General features: G+C 27.2%; 1 protein-coding gene across 1 annotated transcript; it reads left to right on the top strand.

Annotated features, from left to right (window-relative positions):
• Nucleotides 1-3,605: 3,605 nt before the first annotated feature.
• LOC112690027 lies at nucleotides 3,606-4,739 on the top strand. Its single transcript, XM_025563915.1, has 2 exons — nucleotides 3,606-3,737; nucleotides 4,167-4,739. The coding sequence occupies exons 1-2, from the start codon at nucleotides 3,606-3,608 to the stop codon at nucleotides 4,737-4,739; spliced, it is 705 nt and encodes a 234-aa protein (XP_025419700.1).
• The last annotated feature ends 21,233 nt before the right edge of the window (nucleotides 4,740-25,972 follow it).

The raw sequence follows: 25,972 nt of genomic DNA, 5'->3' as shown, positions 1-25,972 counted from the left end.
TCAGAAATAATATTGACATAATCTTTATGGCTTTTAGAGACATCAGATATATAATTTCCTTGAGATGTAATTGGCTTAAAATATTTATCGTAGGATTCAGTTTGTATCCCAACACATAATATAGACAAATTATTTAGCACGCCCTCCTTTAATAAATGTATAAACTTTAAAGCAGCAATTCTTAAACTGTGGTCCGCTGCCCCCTGGGTTAAATTAGGGTTATTATTAACCCTACTTAGTTAACTTATCGGCGTCCATTATTTATTACTGCCTATTTAGAATTTGTCTCGATACACTTAACATATTTTATCATATAAAATCAAAACATAGCTACTGTCGTAGGATTCGATTTATCGAATTCCTTTCATATAGTTTTTGAAAAAATTGCAAGAACAGTTAATGCTTGTTTTCTTTTCTCTCCCTTATGTACCCGACTTACGACGAAACCGTTTATCAAATATTGATTATATAATTTGCAACTGCCATCCTCTTCTCCTTAGTGAAATACTTCTTTTTCTTTCTTATTTTCCCTAGCAGACTCACTCTCGATTTAAATCTTCTACTTAACACTCATATAATTTACTTTATCATTAGTTATAATATAAATTCCAGCAGAGGCTTTCTACTTTAAAAATGTTGTACATAGATATCTGATCTGTAACTATGTAAATTTGTAACTGAAATTGAAATAACTGCATTGCTGTGATATCTTTGATAAAATCAAAATAAAAATAAAAATAAAGTAGCTAGATAAATAAATTTTGAGGCAAGAAAAATCATAGGGAACAATTTTCCATTATTCTGACTTTTTTAAGTGTATCTTTTACAAATTGTTCCTTGTATGAAAACATTAATTATTATTAATTCGCTTTAAACCCAAACTTTGTGTAACGACGCTGTGTATTAAAAATTACTAATTACTTAAATACTTATTCTGATTACATAAGATGCTACTATATTAAGTAAAGAATTAGTTTAATGATTGATGAATTTGTTTTATTTAACTTATGAGCAATCATCATATCGTATATTATCATGTGAAATTATTTTTACCTTCTCAAATTTAACAATTGAAAAAAGTTTCAAACATTGATTGAAAATCAAAATACTAATATACATATCTACTATTACAGGTCAAAAATAGTATTTTACTTTTTATTTGTACGTCTACAGTCACTAAAATAAAACGTTACGGTTTAGTGTTCGAAAAATTAGACAGTTCGAAAAATTAGGCAGCTATATAATTATTGTATGAATTTTATATTTATTTTTGATAGGTTATTGAAAATTATTGTTACTTTTGTGTTTGTTATCCAAGCTTCGATTTTTATAAGCTATTATTTCTCATAAACGATTTACAGTAAACAAGTCAAAAAACGTAGTATAGGAAGGCAGGATATAATACCGTTCATCGATAATTATCCGCATTCTTCGAGTGATTAATTTGTAATTACTATTGTTTTAAACGTAAAATACTGGTAAGTTTTCATCTATGGTAGGTAATAATTACTGAATATATTTAAGTATACACGTTCATCCATAAAATTTAAGTTCAAGTGATTTTCGGACAATAATTAACTAACGTTAATTGAATTTGTTCATTGAGATATACGAGTAAATTTATAATTTCATGTGGATATATATTTGTATAAAATAAATAACAACAATATTATAAGAGTTAAATAAAACAGCACAAACATTTTCTAAGTGTTTCTTTTCCAATTTCATGAGTATCTACTGGACCTATTAGAGTGATAGATATGTTTGGCATAACGTGATCGATAACTCTATAAACTTGGAGATTTTTCTTTTTATTATTTGATATTAGATTTTTAATTCTAGCCATCACGTTTTGTTTCTTTATTTCTACACTTTATAAAATAGTTTTGCGTGTTCCAAAATTAATGCTCCATAAAATATGTACCTATTTTATAATAAATGCTTCATAAATCAAATTTGATATTCATACTTGGTGTATTTATGGTATTATCGTTTTGTTTTTTTTGTGATAAGTTCACAACCAATTGTACAGAAATTACTCTCAATCTGTACACGATTTATATCGTTCAATTCCGATTTAAGTACAACTTGCAACAGATATCCGATGAGGAGAATAGCTCTTATTCATATAATTATTCTTTTATCCATATATTAATATTTGTCAATTCATTACTAGTAAACATTGTTGACCGTAGCAACTTACGATTAAATGTTTTTTTTTTTAATTGTTAAGTTACATCATTATCTATATAATATTAATTTAATGATCACGTGCATACGTGTATTTGTAAATAATATTATATTGTACGTATATAAGCAGCTAAGTATAGTAAAATATGCTAATATTCTCTATGAAAGAGTCATTGTGTAGTTATAAAGCTATTATTACATTTTTCGGTTTAAAAATAGAATTTTCAAATGAAAAAATAGACAAAAAGTACTCTATATATCTATTTAAATAATATTTTATCAATACTATTTAATTAACAGTTACGCAAGTACTTAAAACAGTTATCAATTTAAGCGAGTACCTACTATATACCTACTATTAATCACGTGAAATTTAAGTACATGAAAAGAAGTTGTATTTCAGCGCTATAATAACCAATATGCTGCGTACATCACAATATGGAGATGAACTTTTGTAACGTTAAATACGAAATCGATGGAAAGCCATTGCTCGTACGATGAAAACATCCTTCAGCGATTTTCGATGCATTGCGATATAAGTAAAATCAAATAAAAAATTAACATAGTTGAGGCACTCATGAATTTCAGATACAGTTTAAGTGTTTTTAACCTTGAGCGTAAATGTCAAGACTTAATAGTTAAAATCAATATTCTGTTCAAATAAAACCTTAAATAAAATTTATAAAATTTCAGTTCACCCATTCAATTTTTAAACGTTTGGATAGTAAACGGTTTAGAAGCTGTTTTTTTATCAATTTAAACTACGGTTGGAATATATACTATATATAGTATATATATTTAGTAATATGTTTTGTAGGTAATCAAAAGTATGATTAAGTTTTTTTTTTTTTTGTTTATAAATTAAAAAATTAAATTTTGAAGGACGACATAGTGTACTGCTCCATGTAGATTCAAAAAAGGTTATAGGAAAATCATCAACATCTAACGTAGCAACAATTCAAAAGACGATCGAGAGCCCTGCGGAACAAAATATCACATCTACCGGGTTTTCAGGCGCTGTGAAATCTGATGTTAGTGTTGTATTAGCTACTATGATAATGAGAATACGAGATTAATCTGATGATTTGGTGCCGGTGCGAGCTTTGTTATTTGCTGGATCACAAATTTCGACCATTACCAATCAATGCGCAATTAAATTCGGTTTACCACGTCACAAGGGATGAATCGAGATTAGTGGTCTGGCCCAGCAATCTTTACGGATTGTAAAAGGGTCAACCAATTGTAGTTTTATTCCATTATTGTATGATGCACCACAAATATCGGCCATCAACATCGTAATTCTACCAAAAATCACCACCTTTATGCCGAGTTAAAAATTACCCATTTCAATTCGTGAGCAATACGGTTATCTTCCACTTGCTGACCTTAATTTTGATGTGCCAGGCCCAGTAGACATGTTGATTGGAGGGGATTTGTACTCATTCATTCTAGAATTACAGCCGGATATTATCTATCGTCCGGGTCTGCCCTCAGCCTTGCAAACGCAGTTTGGATTGGTAATAGTCGGAGCCATACAAGGGTCAAAAGTATGTTTTACAGCTTCATCGTTGACAGTCCATGCGACATCAGAAGATCTTGATATAGGAGAGCTCTTATAACGGTTTTGGGAAGTTGAAGAGCCTGATACAATTAGTGGCACAAACACGGAAAACGACGCCTGTGAAAGATACTTTCAAGACACTGTATCGAGAGATACTTCCGTCGGTTTTCATCATTAACAAGAATGTAACGAATACTCACGTATGTATGGCGCTTCATTAACCTGTGTAAAGAAAGGCCTATAATTAGAGGTTCACTTACTGGAATTGAACTCAATCGATCGCTTCTTACTATTATTAAGCTCACGCAAGATTTTTATTGGGAGGGTTTACGAAAGAGGGTTTACTGTTAGTGCTCTTCACGCCGGTCCAAAATTAGTTATGGCCATGATTCAAAGGAAATACTGGATTGTATAGAAACGAGCAGCCATTCGGAAAATTGTACATGAATGTGTTAGATGTGTGTGCTATAGAGCAGCGTGTCCACAGCCAGGAGACTTGCCACAACAACGAATACAACTTCATCGCCCATTTGCATTTGTCGGTATGGATTACGGTGGACCATTTATCGTGAAAGAAAGCCGTCGACGAGGTGCTAAGACTAATAAGGCTTATCTTGCTCTGTTTGTATGTTTGTCGGTTAAGGAAATCCATCTGGAAGTAGTAAGCGACTTATTTACGGATGCGTTCCTTGCTGCCTTTGATCGCTTCACTGCTCGCCGTGGAATACCTATTGAAATACGTTCTGATTGTGGAACAAATTATGTAGGTGCTGCTCGACAATTAAAATCGTTATTCAATGAAGCAAAAACCCAAGATACACTTCTAAGTATGATCCCATGCCAGTGGTATTTTAATCCATCCACTGCCCCTCGCTTTGAAGGAATCTGGGAGGCGGCAGTAAAAAGCGTGAAGACTCATCTGAGAAAAGTCATCGGTGATCAAATATTGACATCAAAAGAATTGACTACGCTAATTATTCGCATCTAAGGGATATTAAATTAGCGTCCACTCATAAGTGTCTCCAGTGACCCTAATGATTTATGTGTATTAACTCCGGGGCACTTTCTAAGAGGACAACCCCTCATGGCGATTCCAGAACCTAACTTGATGGACGTTAAAATCAACCACTAACTAGATGGAAATTGATCAAATAAACACAATAATGTTTCTGGAAACGGTGGACAAATGAGTATCTTCAGACATTGCAAAGCCGCCAAAAGTGAACATGCCAAGATCCTAACTTAAACGTCGGTGATTTGGTAGTCTCCAGGACGGCCATTCATGTCATGGCAATTGGGAAGAGTGATTGACGTTCATCCAGGTGCAGATGAAGTTGTTCGCGTTGTGATAATGAAGACATCTGAAGGAACTTTAAAAAGTCCAGTAGTGAAGCTGGTAAAGCTGCCTGTATCATGATCAGGAGGTTTCTCTATCAGCTAACATTTGTATTATACTAGTATTTTTATTATATTTTTTATTATTTTTTTTTATTTTTTTTTTTTAAATTTTTCTCGTAAAAGGTACAAAGGTACGTAAAAGGTTGCCGCGTGTATATTTTGTGATATCGTGTTATTTACGTTACGTTGGTGGTTGCTACGTAATATATATCGTCGGCTGTTGTAGTGGCGCAGTACGCGGTATATTTGTTTATTATTCATTTATTGATATAATAATTATTTTTATATTTATAATTATTCATTATTATTTTATTTTATTTTATTCTTATTACATGTTTCATTTATTAATATATATTATAACCTTTACTTGATTGTATTTTTTATATACGTAAGAAAGGTGTATATATACAGTCCACTTTTTTTATCGGAGTTTGGTAACCCCGAGCAAATAGACTTGTTCGGGATTTCGCTCACACAATACTAGAGATGGTAATTATTCGAATATTTGAATATTCGAATATACTAATTCGAATAGGTCTACCGTAAATAATTCAAATATTCGAACATTCGAATATCAGTATTCGATACTACAATATAATACGTAAAGAAAATTATTCGTTATAGTTTTTGCGCAACACAAAACGTTTAATAATAAAATTATATGGCTTATGGTGCATAAAGGCCTGCGAGAAGTGGATTCGAATTTGATTGATTCCATTGATAGTTACTAATTGACTGAACAATTAAAATACAAAAATAAAAATTGTGCAAAATACTCGAATATCATAATTAAATTATTATTAATACATAAAATTATTATTAGCGAGCATCACTTAAAAAGAGATACTGCTTACAACAAACAAAACGTTCGGTCTCGTCACGGTACATATGATTGAATGTTAAACAGTGCATTTTATAAGGAATTTTCACTGGACGAAAAAAAAAATGTTTTTCTCAAAATAGTCAATGTAATACCATAGTACGATTATAGTATTACACGTTTGTTTCGCATTATTTCGCCCAATCTTTCAAAATATTGTCGACAGAGTATAATCACTGGGCGACATTTGTATCGCCTAGTTAACTAGTTGAAAAATACACTGATGTTAAAATATACATCTACAACGAATATGTTTATTACAAGTTATCGGCTATAATGAGTAAAATAAAGCTAACTACGAACAGGTACTTGCAGGATAAGAACTATTTTCGTATTTAGATCGATTAATCATTGACATACATTATCTTTAGTTGTGTAGATATGGATTACTTATTAACAGGGCTTGGAAGTTGTAGCACTAAAAATGTTACTTTTTAGCTCTTAAATATGCACTTAAAAACTCTAAAATATTTACTATAAATAGCACGAAAAATCAAAAAATATGCATTTAAATTGAAAAAATGTAATTTTACAAATTTGTGTGCTCATTAGACACAGTCTGGACTGATTGAATTATAAACTGTTAACAAAAACGTTAAATTACTTTAATCTATTTGTAAAAATGTACTTATTATTAAATTATTTTAGATATTTACCTTGGAAATTATCATAGATTATTAAAATATTTGATAATCTAATGCAATAACAATGATGTCACTAACTATTAATACATCAAATTGTCGATGAAAACATAAAATAATATTTGATGAGGTCTATTTATTTCCAATAATTAAAATATTTTTTTAAAAACATAACCAAGTAAATACAATTATTATCAACAAAATATAATTATTTCCTACATTATGTGAAAATATACCCAAAAATAGTACTATAAACCCTAAATTAATAAAATACCAATAAAACCCGTAAATATGCAATAAATAACAAAATTAAATTTTGTATATGATATTCGAGTAGTGAGAAACATATTTGTATCTTACTTTGGATGTTCTAAGATGAACCAAGAAAAATATACATTTACTAGAACTTCTGAGCCCTGTTTATTAATAATAAATAGTATAAAAAGCGTAGTATTAAAAAACGAACAAAAAAATTAGGTATTGTAGCATCGAATATTGATATTCGAATGATCTAATATTCTACTATACATTACATTACTAATATATACATCTATATATATATATATATATATATATTATTGATTGTAAAAAATTGAACTTAATATCAAAAATAAAAAAATTACAATCGTTTAAATATTAAATGTTGATAAAACGATAACATTTATAAAAATTCCCTACTGTCTTGTAGTTGAAAATTCATAATATTTCAGGGTAATTAATTTAAGAAATTTTATAACAGTGAAGCCCGCGCCCCGCGAAGATATTCAATGTGTGCCGTTACATTTTTTTTTTTTTTAAATGAAACAAAATATTGAAAAAAAAGTATTACTTAGTATTAATAAAGTAAATTATAAAATACGATTTTTTTTTTATATTTACCAACTTTATTTTTGAGCATTTTCAATAGAAATTTCATGATATATAACCCGTGCACTTAAAAGAGCGTATTGGTTAAATTTATGTATACCTACAGCGTGTATTTCGATCTGTAATATTTTTAGTAGTCAATAAAACAAAAACAAATTCGATATGTGCCTACATGTACAATGTATACTAACTATGTGTAACAAAATAACATTATTAGATTAATATTAATATTACTTGTACTTTTATATTTAGTGGCTCGTCCTAAGATAATTGTTTACCAAAGTGGCTCGTAATGTAATTTTTATTCCCAGCATATTACTCCATGATTATTATCTTGGTATTTTCATCATTTTTTTAAATCTGTTATCGTTATGATTACAGCTGGGAATTTAAAGTTCTAAAAAATAGCAAAAAAAACCAAAAATATTTATAAATTCTATAGAAATGCGATTAAAAATGTATTTTTTTATAGTTTAAAAATCATGTTACCAAACATATTTAGTTAACATAATAATAATAAAACAGATACCTATTTGTTTAAAAATGCAAAATAAAAACTACATTAAAGTAAAAGTAATCAGTAGCACTTGAAACACATTTCCTGCTTACGGAGCTACGAACTTGGACAGTAGAAAAAAAAGATGTATTTACATCAAAATCCTAGCTCTAATCATGATAATTGTTAAACTTCAAAAGCATGAAGCATCCATAAATTCTATAATTGACAATTGGTTACGTGTAATTTAAAGAGCGTAACAGCTTTTGAGGGATGAGTATACCTATAAGATGATAAACAAAAATGAATATGGAAAAAGGATATGATATCTGTAGTTGAGTAGAGGATACGAAAACTGATATTTCAAGGAATGTTCATAGAGCCTTTAAGAATAGTGAAGACAAAATTAGTATGAGCCTTATCGTGACGAGAGCAGAACAAAAGTAACTAGTTACACCGCGGGTGATTAACATTAAGAACCAAGGCTAAATGTGACTGAAATTAATTTTCGACACATTCAATCCTTAGTTCATCTTTAGCTAAATAGAGATGCCAGAATAAGGAGCCCATATAAACCAGAGCGAAGTAAAATGTATGGTGGCAATTGATGGAAGAAATTATGGACTCTTCCATATAACGATGTTTATATATAATTAAGCGTGAACGTATGGGGAGATTCAAATATATATAATATAATGAGTGATAAATCATTCTATTTATCAACATTTTACTTTTTACATTTTTTTTAAACCACTCTACATATTTTCCTGCATTTACCGCTGCATATGGTGATCAAAATGTAGCTATATTAGTATGCAATATACGAGTATTATTACATTCATACTTTTTCTTTATAACTTAAATACATGTATGGATAAAATTAGTTTGTGAAATGTACTAAATACAATACACTTTAAAAGTATAACTATCGGTAGACAAAAATTGTTCATTTCAATAGCTAAACCCTTGCAGTTCTCAGCAAACGATTTTCATTGTTTATATAGTATGTACACAATATTTAAAGTTATATGTTATAGTTATAAACTAGTATATTATACATAATAATTGACGGTTGATTCATAACAATGAAGTGTTTAAAACTGCATAAAATAAAATATTGCATTCGAGTTGCATGTACGAGTAGATTAGAAAAATTAAATTATATACATTTTAATAATTATAAGTTTAAATAATATTCATTATTAAAGCATGACCACCCGACATGACATACTGTATATTAGTAAAAAAACCTTCATCCATATTTTCTAACATTTGAATCGATTGTTTTTCAATTTTAATATTCAAGTGATATTTTAAATAAACAACTAATAAGTATGACATTGTAATAATTAGTACCCTTGGTGTATGCACATTTAAAAAAAAAACCTTGGCCTGTTCAAATAAAGGGTACATGCGCCAATATTTTGATGGTATTGCATACATATCATTAAGATTATTATTACATTATTTCTAATTTTTTTTTTTTTTACGTTATTATCTTATTGAAACATTACTGTATGGCAATAATTATGTTGACATAATTTTATTAAGTTGATAATTTATTTGTTTTCTAAACTTTTAAACTCTAGAACAATTAACATTATTATGCAGACATCTAATGCATATTTTTTATAATAGACAATTCGTTGCCCCGTACCGACATAATTGCTGTGCAAGTATACGACTAAAATTCTAACCGATATAATCATAGCAACATATGAATTTGCTTGGTGAAATATAAATGTGTGTTTTTATTATAATATGTGAACAAAATCAATTATAATTTCATGTTATTGTTAAATAAATAATTGTCATAAACCATACATGATGTACGTATATTTTTAAAAAGTGCATATGGTTTCGAATTCAATGGGTATCAACTGGACCATTTGACCATGGTGATAAGTTTGAAGGATAAAACGTAATTTTAGTCCTGTTTCCTGTCTCCTAAAAAGCTTTAGAAACTATACACGATTTAAAGTTGATTTTGAACAATATTACGATACTATAATCATTAAGTAAATTGATAAGTAAGGGATCTTTTGACATTTTTGAACCATACGTATGCAAGTAACAGTTCAAAATATCGCGAAACACGATAAACGATATGAAATATGAAGGGAATCTAATATATATTTTTTATACAACGCAGATCGTGTAGGTACAAAGTTTAATTTGAGTGCAGTGGGGCTCAGCTTTGCTGTAGTTAAATTCAGTGTCAAAACGAATACAAAATTAGAATAAGAATTAAAGTGGAACGAATTGGTTTACTTAAGTATTTGCTTCAAGCTTTAAACGTCTTATAATAAAAAGGCTGACTAACAATTTCCGAGATTTGCAACGCGTGTACTACGCTTCCATTGTTACATTGTCTGAGAGTGGAGGGTCCATTAAAATGAATATAAATAAAAGTCTCATTAAAACGCAGTTCGTTGTAAATTATACACGGGTATATGAAATTTAATTGTCAAACCAGAAATAGACAGTTATTGTCTTATGTTAAGAATGATAACATTTAGGACACCAAAGACACACATTGACGGTATTCGTCAATTGCGCCGAATTTGAGACCTGTATAGTATTAATACTATTGTATACTAATACTACCTGTATAGTATACATCTATTGCGCCGATATAACTATAAAGTACAAATAAAAATCATCATGGCTAAAAACAAAAATTAAAATTAAAACCAAACTTATCATTCTACATACTTGATATTTACACTAATAGTATATTATATATATATATTTACACTAATCCTACAAATTTTGAAAATTTCTTAGGTCCAATATTAAAACTAGTTATGTCTATTTTATTATTTATTTTTTTGACATAAATTTAGAGTTTGGTCTATTTGTGATAACTAAGAGAACACGTATTATGATTGTGCCTTACATTATTTTTAAAACTTCATAAAAAACAAAAATATTTTAATGGAATGAATAAAAATATTTCCCAAACCCTGAGTGAAATGCCTTACAGGTATTTGTTGTTCTTTCACCTGATTTGTTACACGATGACCAAAGATACGGGGGAAAAGTTGAATTTTCATCAATATATGTATCAATGAAGTGATCGCAAAATGTATTAACTCGAATATGGATCGGCGCAATAAATGTTTACCTTTTTCCCACCCCATAATTTTTCTTTTTTTACCTGCGATTTTCGGCGCAATTTATATTAAGCCCACATTGAATGTACACCTGGTGGTTATATATACATATAAATATTATATTATTATATTACATATAATATATGTCATATAATAAAATAGATTTAAATTACAAAAAAAAAAATCACATATTTAACAATTAATCGTTTTGAGATTCATAGATTTTACTAAGAAACATCAACAATCATGATTATAATAATATTATTTATATCATTGATAGTGTTTAAATATTATATAATTTTACACCAACTCTCTACAGCAGATTAAAGAAAAAAATATTAATAACTCGAATTACTATTTTCAGTTCAAAATTTAAAAAAAATTATTTATTTACGCCACTCTCCTCGAATATACCATAGACACCGCTTATCTAAACTTCGAACTAACGATATTTTTGGTTTTTCTATTCATTAAATGGTAAATATTAAAAAAGAAATTTATAAAACATGTGTAAAATGTTTTGGGTCGTTGTACACAGTTTACTAAATGTAAAAATGTATTATAACTTAAAAAAAAAAAAAACACGAAAAATCGAGTAAGTGACTACAATACATGGATAACGTCTATCAACGAATTTTTTTTTTATTAGTTACGTAATTTTTCGTATTCAAATCAAGAGAAAATCAAGAAATATTGCTCATAGGCTTCCGCTAGTCGTCCAATGTCTGGCTAGTATTGCAACATGATGAAAACGAAAAATATAATTTTATAATATTTCTAAGTGTATAAGACATGCACGCGACTACGCGAGCCGCTGGGCTGTTTTACGATAATCCTGACGACTTGATAGCATTGTTCCGTGATTGAAAACAATTATTGGTTATTTGTACCCGCAAGTGTTATTAACCGAATACACAGTATTCTCGTATAACACTGAGTGCAATATCATCATAAAGCGCGATGTTAAAATCGAAATGTGTAAAAATGCAAAAATTCACTATCCGCAAGGACTTATAAGACATAACTCGTATAACAACTCCATGCGGAAAACACGAATTATCCCCATATATCAAAGTCATTGGTTTGGCGTACAAAATACACCTCTCTACCATCTAGAACCGTGCTTAGTACTTCTGGCATTGATGGGCTATCGACGAATACTCGGGGGGATGGTGAAACTTTTATTATATTTTAATAACGCTTTTATTCGATAGATCATTCACTTGATCAAAAGCATTGACCTTGTTAAAAAAATTGATACAAAACGAGGAACAGAATAATTAAAATAAAATACTATAAAGTATAGAGCTACCTTTTTTTTCCTTCTAAATATCAACATAGCTATACGATACAGATAGTAAATATTTTATTTTTGAAAATAAAAATAAAACTTATTTTTAAACATACCGGTTCCATAAAATACAAATAAAGAATAGAGTAAGAATTCCGTGGTATAATCAACTATTTTATTGATTTAATTTTTTCCTATGTATTACACATAGTTATTACAAATTGTTTATTATATTATTTTCATAAAAGTACTCATTTCATCTGTTTCTCGTGTTCTTGTATGTCTTTAACAATTATGAAAGAGCATAATAGTTTAACGTTTATATGGAATTACTAATATTTGTATTATCATTAACGGTTAATTCAGAAGATCAGTATCCGGACTCAGTAATTTATTTTCATATTATTTTCTGTACATCAATTTTTTCAAAGTTAAATATAGTCTTATTTTATTTTATATAATACTAGCTGAATTACCCGACTTCGCATGGAACAGTCTTGGTCGTGACATAGTTTTTAATAGATAATTACTTTATATTATTTAAAGCCTATTTTTGTGTAATTTTTGGTTATAAAACAAATGAAACGAAATTTCAAATAAATCGGTTAGTAGTTAATCGGTATAGTAGTTTCGGTTGTACGCTGAATTACTCAGTTTTGCGTCATGGATTTATTCTGTAAATGTCTTCTTAAAATCCTTTCTTATTGCATGTCTAGAGTATTGAAGAGACCACTATGTCAAATTTCAAGTTCATACATTTTGTCGTTATTAAGATGTAGCAATAATCAGTGAGTGATATTTGCATTTTTTTAAAATTGATTTTTATTTATTTTATTTTATTTCTGATAAAGAATATTGAACTCAACTGAATTTCTCGTGTTACAGTTTTTAATTTTGTATATATGCCTAATCAGTATTTTATTCTTTTTTTTTTATAGCACCTCTTTACTAGGCTAAGTAATTATTTTCATACTTACCACTTATTGTTTTTACCTTTTTTTCCCCTTAGAGATTGCATATTTTAAAATCATTTCTTGTGAGATCCCTACATCATGAAAAAAAACTACTCTCCGAATTTCAGAGTCATAGTTTTAGCATTTCCATCTAGGCGATTTTTTCTTGTTTCATCATTTTTGGTTTTTAACCCCTTTTTATCCCCTTAGAGGGTGAATGTTGAAAAATCCTTTTTATTGCAAATTTAGAGTGTTAATGTAACCACTATATCGAATTACAAGTTCACACGATCTGTCATTTATGAGATGCAGCGATGATCAGTGAGTGAGTGTTATTTGTTTTTATATATATATATATATATAGATAACTTAAAATACAAATTTCTCAAAAAATTGATTTGATATATTTTTATATATTATTTTTTTAATTAATTCACAAGTTTGAAACGACACCAACTTAAAATGTATAAAATGTAATAATACAAATACTTAAAAATATAAAAATTACATATAAGTCAAAAAAAAAATTATTGTTTTACTTTAAAAAATCATCTTCTATATGATAATATTTTTAAAAATTACAGTAAAAAACGTGAAGTTATATACACAGAAAATTAAAAATAAAAATCATCTAAAAATATATAATGTAGTTAATGTTTGTAGTGAATAATTCAACTGTTAAACGTCACTTGAATTTAGATACTTTACAAGATTTCGTTATTCTACAAATAGTATAAGTATTATTTGCGATATAATTTAATAAGTATATCAACACGTCTTTTTATGATTATGATTTTTATGATTTGTTTTCGAATAGAAAACGCTAACAATTTCATTGCTGAGAAAATTATGGTACGATAGACGGTAATTAAATTGAATTGATTTTAATTGTAATATGTTTCAAACCATATATCGGATTTCGGTAAACAAATACATCGGGTTATAAAGTGTGTTTGTATTAACATAAACGCGCAAAATGTGACTGTAACAGTTAGCAAATATTACAGGTTATGACGAATCATTGTATGTACAAATTAATAGTGAAATGAAAATGTATATGCACAATAAAATAGTATAATATATTATAAATAACAAGTTATGAATATTCTATTTGCATTCACAAAATTACATAATCAACATGGAATAGAACCGAACATTTCGTCACTAAACGGTTGCTTAGTAAAAACCAAATTCGATATGATGAAAATACAAGTACAATTTCTTCAAAATTTTTTTTTTCTATCCGACGATTTCACGGAGTGGTGCTTCAATCACGTGACAAGAAAAATGTACAATAGTCGAAATTCATAACTAGCTCTTTTCTTACGTTTTGAACAACGGATAATGGCTATGAAGCCATTATAAATTATTAAAATTAGATGATTAACTTTTATTACAAAAGGTAAAAAAAAAAAAAAAACCTGTCGTCTAATTGCAATATATGTTATTATACTTGGTCCGTCTGTCTAATTTAATCGTTTGGGGCATATTATACTCATTTCTATTGTAATTTTTCAAGTTAAATTTCAGGACTTAATGACCCTAATCCTAATAAACCTAACCCTTAATGACCTTAATTCATTCTGTACGAACACACGAAAAAAAAAATTGGACAAAAAAAACCACGCACATTATACGTCGTATATGTGTAGTATTTTCAACATAATATTTTTAAATAATCTAAATTGCACCTATTAACATTTAATTAGAATTTAAACAGATTGCGTTGAGTTGTTGTGAATCATCAATGATGTCAAGTATACGCTTGCTTGCACTACCTAAATATAATTATTGTTGGATATATATTAATATGATATTATGTAACTACATAATGTTTAACTTTTTGTTTTTTTTCAAATTATTATCATATTATATTCAACAACAAGTGAATCTCTAAACGTTGAGCTGTTAATATTTTTAACGAGATACGATGATAGTAAAGGTGCACGAATCAGCGCCATTTTATAAAATAACACTCCGCAAAAGATATTTTTAATATTATAATAATTAGTAAGAAAAAATTACATGTCTTATAATTAAAATTACAATAAACATTTCATATATTCATACCTGTCTATTTTATTTTCATTATATAATTACATTTTTTTTTATAAATAAATTCAAAATTATTTTTATTTACTTTTTATTATCCCACATTCATTTCTAATAACCGTCGAAATATGTGATTTACTTATGCAGCGAGGTTTTGGGTTCATATACAAAGCATAATCCCATCCGCGACAGTATCAATGTTTGTACAAAAACTAGGTTGTGCTTAAACTATTTTATTCTCTTTGGAGTGAAGCCCCATCCCCCAGGAAGGGTGTCACATAGTGGCACTTGAGTTTGCGAGTGGAGCCGGCAGTCGTAGCGAGCGAAATCTTAAAATTTTAAAAATTAAAATTCCGTATGTAGCTTTATTGATAAATGTAGAGTTGCGGTGAATCAAATATTTTATGTCATATGGACTTTTGGTATTAAAAATGATTTTATAATGGGGAGCTACTCATTTCTTCTACTGTGCGGAAATACGATGAATGCGGAGCTACGGATTCATAAGATATTTGTATTCGTGCAGAGCTGTAGTGCATCCGATAGTAATGCACAGTAGCGTGCGCAAAGAAGGATGAAGGATGGAGGATGTATAAATACAGATAAATACCCCCATGGGCTTTTTTTTTTTTTTTTAGTCTTAAACGTTTAAAAACGTATTTAAGAAATACGACGGAGCAGTCACGGTTAAATGGATTGGTGTTAATGAAAATACATCAAGACATTCCATTATTTACAGAATAAATAATTGATGAATTTAGTGTAAAAACCAGAAGGATAAATTTCTGCCTCGATTGCATTTCTTTTTTTGTATAATGATAAAGAATAAAGATTGAAAATAATACATTTCTATTTATGACATCCTCCCCAGTATCAAATTCTTGTGTACACAACTGGTAATGCACATCGTGACGGTCGATCTCGGGGAAACATTGTAAGCGGTTTGGAAGTTTTTCAATAACATCTAACGAACGATGGGTGCATCACGATTCATCGACCGTGTTTGACGTGGTGAAAGTAACAAAACCACTGCCACCCATGATTATAAATCAATAAATTTTCTGCATACTGTGTATGCCAGTATACATGTATAATATATTAAAAAATAATAATGTTGAGACGGAGTTTTCTGCATCTTGGGGCTTCTATATAAATGTATAATATATTAAAAAAAAATAATGTTGAGACGCAGTTTTCTGCATCTTGGGGCTTCTATATAAAACGAAAAAATACGAACGTTTTCCACAGTTTTGTATTGTTACATGCTTAGACATTTTTTTTGTTTAATTATCCCGCATAAACGAAATTTAATAATACAATCGAAATGTCTAAATGAAAAAAAAACATTCGATGTTTAGTTAGTTTTTGAACTACTCAACATTATATTTAGTACAAAGGTCAACATTTTATTATCTACAATAGTAGTAACTCTTACTCCAGTTAAGGTTGAAGTAGGTATTCTATCCACTTCGGCGTCTTCTTATCGTTCAACGTTTAATATTTAATAAATGATCACGTATTTGGTTTATGCTACTTCATTTCCTACAAAGAAAAAACAAATGTGTTCGAGCACGTGTTTTTCAATCTATTAAACAATATTTCTGATATTAAAAAAAATAACAATGTTGTGGTATCTATTTCGCATGTACACGAAAAATAAAAATTACAAATAACATCGGTAAATAAATATAAGACGTCTAGATAAAAATAAAAATAAACTACCTATACTAGATAGAATATCATGGCGTAGATAATAAAGCGAATCAAATTTCTAGATTGACATTAAATATATATTTTGATCAACTTACAAACCGGAGGTTGTATGCATATTATTGTATTTTAATAAAGTTATATTTTGTGGAATTAAATAAAATTTTTACGAAAAAAATGAAAAAAAAATGCACTCGCATCGAATATGTTAAATATGTAAACTTATTCTTCAAGAAATGATGACAACGTAATGTAATTTAAAAATGTAATAATAAACATAGGCGTAACTTTGAAATTTACTAGGGGGGAGGGCAAAATATAATTAAATATTTAACGAAAAGGCTGTCCGAGGCTAAAAACCGCTTTACTACCTACATATTATTGTATAAAATTATTCATTTTCTAACATATGTTAAAATTAAGATTTAAAAAAAATATATAATAGTAATAGCTATAACCAGCTGTTTTGCACTTATTTTAAAACAACCTATGTTAAATATCAGAGAGGGCACTGCCCCTCTTAATTTTTTCTAGAGAGGCAATTGCCCCCCTTGCCCACCCCTTTACGCTTATGATAATAAAAATGGGTGAAAAATTCTCTTGACTCGCACTAGCTCTTTATCTAACGCGTGCAATGTATCGTTTATACCTAAATTAATGAAAAATAATATTATCATTGCATTTTACAAATGATTCTGTCCAAAGTTCGACGTGATTACTATGATCTACGCTGTACTTGTAAGATACTTTTTTTGAACTTTAAGTGCTCGTAAAAATAAACTGCGAGAAAAATGTTCAACACTGAAATGTCTTTGATAACGACATGTATAACCTTGTAAACTAAAATATTATTTAATTAAATTAAACTTAAAATATTTTCATTAAAAAATAAAAACCATATATTTCACCATAACGTTAAATAAATAAGCTTTATTTTTACATCAAAGTCATTTATTTCAAATTAAAATTGAACACACAAAACCGTTTATCAATATAGTCAAAATATTCAAGAAGTTATCAACCAAATAAATAATTTTTGCACTAAAAATACAATTATTGAGACCGAGTTTGATATGTTTTATCTTGAATAAAATTCTCATTGATTCTTCTGTTGTCTTCGTTGCCTTCGTAGAAATAAAGAACGTGTTATTTGAAAAACCATTTGACACTTCAAATCAATGCGACACTGGTAATTCAAAATTCTAGAATATATTCACAGTTGCAACTGGCAATCAATATTTTTAGGTTGATTAAATATCTATATTAATAAAAAACTTAACATTGCATTTTAGTTCGACATAAAATCTTTAAAAACTGCTTTGGAATTCGATATTTTACAATTTTAAAGTATAATTTACTTTGTAATTTATTTGGGTGTTTGTAAACATTTTTTCCATTTTTTAGTGTTCTAGAATGTGTAAGCCAGAAAAAAAAAAATTAAATGAAACTTGTCGTTATATAAATAATAATTTTTTCATCCCACTCAAAATATAATGTTACGGACAAATTAACGTGCTTGTGATAAAAATTAATTTCAAATATTTAATTAGATGTCTGTAGTTTATCACACTGATTGGATGTTTTCTATTTAAATATACATTAATGTCCTTTACTTGGTGATAAAAATGCAAATTTTGATACAAAAGAATATTTAATGTGACTTACATACATTTATAGAAAATAATATTAAAAATCGATTGAAACTTCTTTATGATAATTGGTATTCAGTCTGTTTTATTTTTTTGTTCATATTTAATTATTTAATAATAATCATATAATTTATTTTAATTTCAAAAAAATAAAATTAAATATATATATATATTAATTATACATAATATTTGAATTACTAAAAAAAGATTTATAATAATAAAATTTAAAAAAACATACAATATTAATATTAATTACTTGACATACCTAATAATAATTAAATTTTTTCATATGAAGTTATTTTAAATAAAATGTTTAAAGTTTGTAAAGAAGTATCAAAAACAACATAAGGGTTCCGTTTTTTCAGTTATTTTATTTTTACTATAACGAATCATAGTTTAAGATTTGATGTGCGACTAAAATATAAACTGTGGAAACGGTTGAATACTACAAATGAATCTATAACGTTGTATATCAAAATAATATACATAACTGTATCATATATGTACATTATGTATTTGAATTCATTTTATTATATATATTATTTCTTAGTAAATCGATGTTTCTAAAAAGTCTATATCTATCGACATTTATGAATAAATTAATTTCAGGAGTATGTTTGTATATTTCTAAAAAATCATACATGCATGATTAACACATTATGCGCATAACAACTTCAGGTATATTTAATTATTATTCTCATATATGTCATAATAGTCAGATTACATTATTAACAATAGGTATATCAATATTTTTACATATTAAAACAATATTAGATTACAACTATATAAAAAAAAAAAATAATGGATATTGTGTAATAAAATATGGAAATTAAATAAGATAAAAATTACAATGTGTTAATATGAAAGATCAATAAGTGTGTAACATTTCTAACTATCAGTCTTGGTAGTAACGCTTGTATGTTTATCTAAATACGTAAAGAAAATCTTTTTCCCAGCATATAGCCCATCAGATACAAATTAAAATAAATTAATTTAATTAAGATACGCATGTGTTTGAAACGTATTTGCATTATTGAAACAATTATTCAGTATTATGCGCTGAAAATTAAATTTTTTAAATAATAATGTAAATTCTTCTCAACCGGTGGTTACACAAGCAAGTATCAATTTGCACTGGTAATGTGAAAGGTGCAGTTATTTTATTGTAAAAGTTGGCGTAGTAAACATCACTTGAGTTTTATTCAAAAATTATACAAGTGTATACTAACTCACGTGGGATTTGATAGTTAAACATAATTGTGGTACACCTATATCTTAATAATGTCACGTGTTTAAGAATATTTCAATTTCTTTTGTACATCTCTAAGCACTTTTAATGATTCTTCTTAACCACAAATTCGTTGTGCAATTATTATTATTTTGTAAACGCATACAACTAATATATTGTTATTGTTTATTTGTTCCTTATATACAACTTATTTCATGAATGTATAGAAACAACAACTTGTTATTTATTAAAAAAAAAAAAATCAATGTGGAAGCTGTTATACTCAACGGGTGGTAATCGTAGGATCTCTTTTTTAGTATAATGATTTCGTTTAATTTTATGCATTTTTCCTGTTCCACAAATAATATTATCCTTTTGCATTTTTCTACGAACACTAATTGACCAATGTTGTGAAAAATAAATTTATAACTTTACTACCTTATCATTTTGTAATTGTTTATACATTTTTGTTATTAAATTTTCTATTAATCCATTGATTCCACATTACAGCGAAAATAATTATTGCGTACAAAAACTATTGGCAAACAACAAAATAACTTAGTAAATAATTTTATTCCTGGGGTATAACAATCATTTGGATATTGAACAACTTTATTCCCTAAATACTAAAAAGATACTACTTGATTTTAAAAAATGTTTTTATTATATATAGTCGAATAATGACAATACAACATTATTGTAACATTAGTGTATTAAATAATACTTAAATATACTTAAGTTATAACTGTTATTAGTTTGAACATGGATACAGATAGAGTGATTTGTTAACAATGTGTTAGTTACGATTTAAAAAGGTTGTATTGATTTGATTTTATTGTCCATAGTAAAAACACTAAAAATTATATTCAATATTTAAAATATTTACTCTGCCCAGCCTGTCTCGTGTATGTTGAAACATTATTTATATATTACCAACTTTTGATTGTCGAATGACAACCGATATAATTGTATTTGAATTCTCAGAGATAATTTTTCTGAAAACGGTGATGTATATAAACGTAATGATTGTAACAGCTATAACGCTTTGTTAACTACAATAAATTAAGTTTAGACTGGCAGAATAGGGAGGGGAACATAAATTACTTATCTTCTTTTTTTAAATTACCCTTTTATACTATTCTAATCTGAACTTTGTATAATTATAATAATTAATAACCTATTTGGTCGATATTAGATTAATGCTTATCAATAGTTTCTGAAAAATACTCTCTTTGAGAATTTAAAATTAAAATAATGGTTGATAATTGAATATTGTTACTATTTTAAACAATGATAAGGGAGGCAGAAATGAATATAATGTAATTATAAAAATATATACACAGAAGATCATCTTTAATTTCCTTCCTTCCCTAAAAAAAAAAAAAAATAAATAAAATAAAATAAACAAAAGAAATATGACGAAGAGATGATTGATTTACGCATTATATACTATAATATATTTTATAACTTCAGTATTTTAATGTGAACTGTAGTCAGCTGCACGTCAAATGCCATTTTGTAGAAATAATTTTATTTCTGCGAAATCGTATGTGTTCGTATAAGAGACGAGGAAATTGATAAACAAAATAGTGAATAAAAGATTATATTAGGTTTTCATAGAAAATCTGTCATTCCAAGAGACTGATGAAATCAAACTTCATTTCAAATATTTTTCTGGAACAACTCTCGATTATATTTAAATTAAAATTAAAATGTATCAATGTAAGACACTTTAATAATTTATCACTTTCATTTAAATTCATGAATTTCATAGTTTATCCAATAAAATAATCATAGAATCACATATTTTCTACATTCAAAGTGTGCATAAGTATGGACATTTTTTCATATTTATGACATTCATGATCATCTTTGAGAACATCACAGATTTTCTAACTTAACGAAGTTTTATAAGAAGTAATAGCATGGTGCTGTACTTATAATCTATATGTAGGGAACACGTCATCGAAAAAGCAAGTAAATGGTTAAATGTTCGAAATAAATTAATCTGCTGAAAAATCATAAAATTACATCTGAAAATAAGAACTGTAACTACATAATTACCAGTACTGTAGCAACCAAATATTGTGCCCGGAGCGATAATTACTTCAAAATGCACCCTCATTTATTTTTAATGATTACTTAAATTAATATGAAGGATGATAAAAATGTTGTAAACAAAATATACAACATTGACCGTTGTAATTTTTAACATTAAATGCAAGTTTTTCATTTTTGTGATCTCCCAGGAATTGCGCTTGTAGCATAGGCACCTCTTATCACCCCCTTGTTATGCTCCTGATGATTACACATATTTCTTGCTTATTTATGTCTTCAATACAAAGGAACGTTCCGAAATGTAGTGGTCACTAGCAATTTTCATATGTCATAATTTAATAACCTTTCATTCCTTCAAACATAAGACTAATAATTACGGTGCATAATACTTGCGTCCCGACCAAAAAGGTCGATAAAAAGCCATAACCTACTTACAAACCAACCCGCCCCAGTACAATTTTTTTAATAACCTAGTTTCGTCCTGATTATCGAAAACAAAAATAATTTGATCGGAAAAATATCTATTGTATACTATTTATAATTTCTTATAAATACATGGATATTGGATAAAGAAAAACATCGAAGTAAAATAATTATTTAGCACACAATTTAAAATATTGATAAAAAAAAAAATATTGTTATGAAATAAATTATGAGTAATAAAAGATTAGGTTAGGTATAAAATTAAAAATTCTTCTAATCGGTTTATTTGGTACCTGGAGCCTGATAAAATGTAACAAGTTGAGATACACGAGTATAATATACAAATAAAACTGATACAATTATTGCTAAAATAATGTTAATAAGATTCACTCAATTTATTAGACCAATATAGTAAATTTGATTAGTTATAAATAGATATTACACATTTTAGTAAACACATCGATAGTTATAACAGCAGATTTGCGTCTGGATATCAGGACACAATTTACCTGTCAAATTTATTACCAGCTTAATATACATATTTTTGGAACGCAAGGTATGCCAACAACTAATAATATAATGTTAACTCGAACACAGAGACAAACGTCTACTTAATTTCCTCGATATTTTTTAATAACTAAAACTGTCAAAATAAAAAAAAATTAAAGAAAACGGTTTAAGGGAAATTTTTTTATTTTTTGTTAAATAAATACTTTTTATTTTAATAATAATTACAATTTTCTGTTTCATATGTTTAATCATATCGAAATATAATACCTGAAAATTACATTTTAAAACAAAAACTATGTAATAGCTAATATTCTACTACTTAAGATATTAATATAACAACGATAAAATTATTTATATAATACATAGATACTCGATAAACACTTTTTAGTAATACTTATTACACTTAATACTCGTAATTTAAGAATAACAGAAATATTGGTATTTTTTCCCATTGTCCTTCATATTATAAATGATAGGCAATAAAAAATATTGAAAATAATAAAAGTATACACATTATTAAGATATTGATAGAAATACAACCCTGAAAACAGTTGATATAGATTGACAATTGACGAATATATTATTTATATTAAAATCACAATGACTCGTTAAATCATAGATATTAAAAACGTTTTTACATCTACAAGTTTTCATTCATATTTATTTTCATCTTATACATATATATATATTTCAAATAATTACAATTTTTCATAATATTATTAGTCTTATTATGTATACTAATATCCAACAAATGTCACAATAGCTAACTTTACAATCGCCCTTAAATAGTATGATAAATTGAAAATTTTACTTAAGTGATTGCATTTTGGATATGTCAATTGTACTATGTTCAGGATAGAAGATTTTTAACTCTAAAATAAAATAAAATATTCTTGATCTAAAAAACCAGAAGTATGCAGTAAAAAAAATGTGTTAAAAATGTATTTAGAAACAATCGTTGTTTTTCCTTTTCTCTTTGTTAAGCATATCATGCACTTAAAAACCACTGACCTAGTTATAGAACTCAAAAGTTTGAAATGCTTTAACGCCAAGTCTATAACCATATTTATCAACAAAATTTATAACGAAATATCATCATACTATTTATGAAAAATCTCTTTGGAATGATGTTAATAAGTCAAGGAATTCTTGCCACTTGATTAAAAACATTACAATAAAATTGACATAAATAAATGATTCACAATTAATTTTTTACGCTTATTAAATGGCTTTATGCTTTGAGTAAAGTACAAAATTATTCCCAATGAAACCTACATTATATTGATTTACAGTGAAGCATGGGCGTTCTCACGAGGGGGGGAGTTATGAGGGAGATGGGAGATCATCTCCATGACCTTTTTTTTTTTAGGTAAGTAGGTTAGATGGATTTTCATGATTAAGTGATAAGTGATATTTAATATTTCAATGAAAATTAAATAAATAAATATTTTTTTGACTAGATATAATTTTCAATGAAAATATGCGATTGGTATACAAATAACAGATTACCGACTACGGTTACAGATTAATATCTGTAATATAATATTATATTGATATAAAATGTAAAACAATAAATTAGTCTTACGATACCATCGATTATACAAGTGATAACATATTTGTGAATATCAATTCTTTTTAGCGATTTGTATAGTGTATTGACGAGTTAGGACTGACGACTGACTTATATTTTTATTTTTGATCAAAATGAAACGAAGTAATTCAAGTATACTAAATTTTTATCCAAAAATTAAAAAATTAATATTGTAATATCATATTTTTCATAATATGTTATCATTCATAGAATCGTCTTAACGGCTTAACATTGTTGGCCATCCATAAAAAAATCCCAATTGATACCAAAGAAGTGCTTGATATGATGACTCAAAAATCAATGTTTTAATTAATAATATAATATTTTTTAATTTTCATTTAATGTATGGTATTTTTATATAAAAAAAAAAGAGTGTGGGGGCTTAGCCTCCACGGCTCATCTTTTAACAAATTGTCATATCCCCCCCCTTCCAATAAAAATCCTAAGAACACTGCTACAATGAAGATTTTAATATGTGAACAATATAGTGTCTATAAATAAATTTGAAATATCTATAAATGTATAGCAACTAATTCATATTAGAAAAATGATCAAAAAATACATGTAAACACATACACACATACACACACATTCGCATATTTTATAAAAAATTAAACACAGATGCAATGAAAAATTATTATAATTCATGAAATGTGCAAAGATTAAAAATGTACGAAAATAAAGAAATAAAAAAACCGTACGATTCAAAACTATGCAACATTAAGTTACATATCTGACTATCATAATTCGAGTCTTATTATTTTTTTGTTAATTTATTATCTTGATTACACAAATTATAATAAATAAAAATGCTGGGAGTATCTTCTATTCCAATTCTAATTTTTTTTTTCAATGGAATAATTCTATAATACTCCTTAATACGTATATATAGGCAACTTATTTAGCATTTTTACTTTAGTTTTTCATCATATCACAATGTTACAAATTTATACCACAGTTAAACACGTGACAAACGTCGGTTTAATTACTAATTTATATTGTTTACTTTGTAATCATACATACTAGTAAGTTTTTATCACTTTAAGTATTTGAAACTATTAATATTTTTACATTTAAATGCGCATTAAAAGCTGAACAAATATATTTTAGTTACCCTAGTTGTATTTTACAATTTCATTAGGTTTAAATTACGAAAAAATAAAATACAATTAGCTTAATGTACAGACATTGGATGTCGTTATCTATTTGGGTCAGTTTTCTGAATAAAACTTAATTCTTAAGATCATTCTTAATAAAATGTTTCTGAAAGTATCCAATGAAATATCGAGTTTCAAATTTTAATGTAAACATGGTTTGTTATCACTATAAAAATAGAATTTTGTTATTGAATATAGAAA

This window comes from Sipha flava, unplaced genomic scaffold (genome assembly GCF_003268045.1).
Source record: "Sipha flava isolate LNK unplaced genomic scaffold, YSA_version1 48_pilon_pilon, whole genome shotgun sequence".
NCBI lineage: Eukaryota > Metazoa > Arthropoda > Insecta > Hemiptera > Aphididae > Sipha > Sipha flava.
Note: the sequence above shows the minus strand (reverse complement) of the source record. Positions and strands in the feature narration are given on the sequence as shown.

Bases quoted from the DNA above. Each gene is read 5' to 3' on its own strand.
- LOC112690027 (XM_025563915.1), top strand. From the start codon at position 3,606: ATGTTGATTGGAGGGGATTTGTACTCATTCATTCTAGAATTACAGCCG. The intron at 3,738-4,166 runs GTATGTTTTACA...TGGATTGTATAG, and splicing joins GAGCCATACAAGGGTCAAAA to AAACGAGCAGCCATTCGGAA.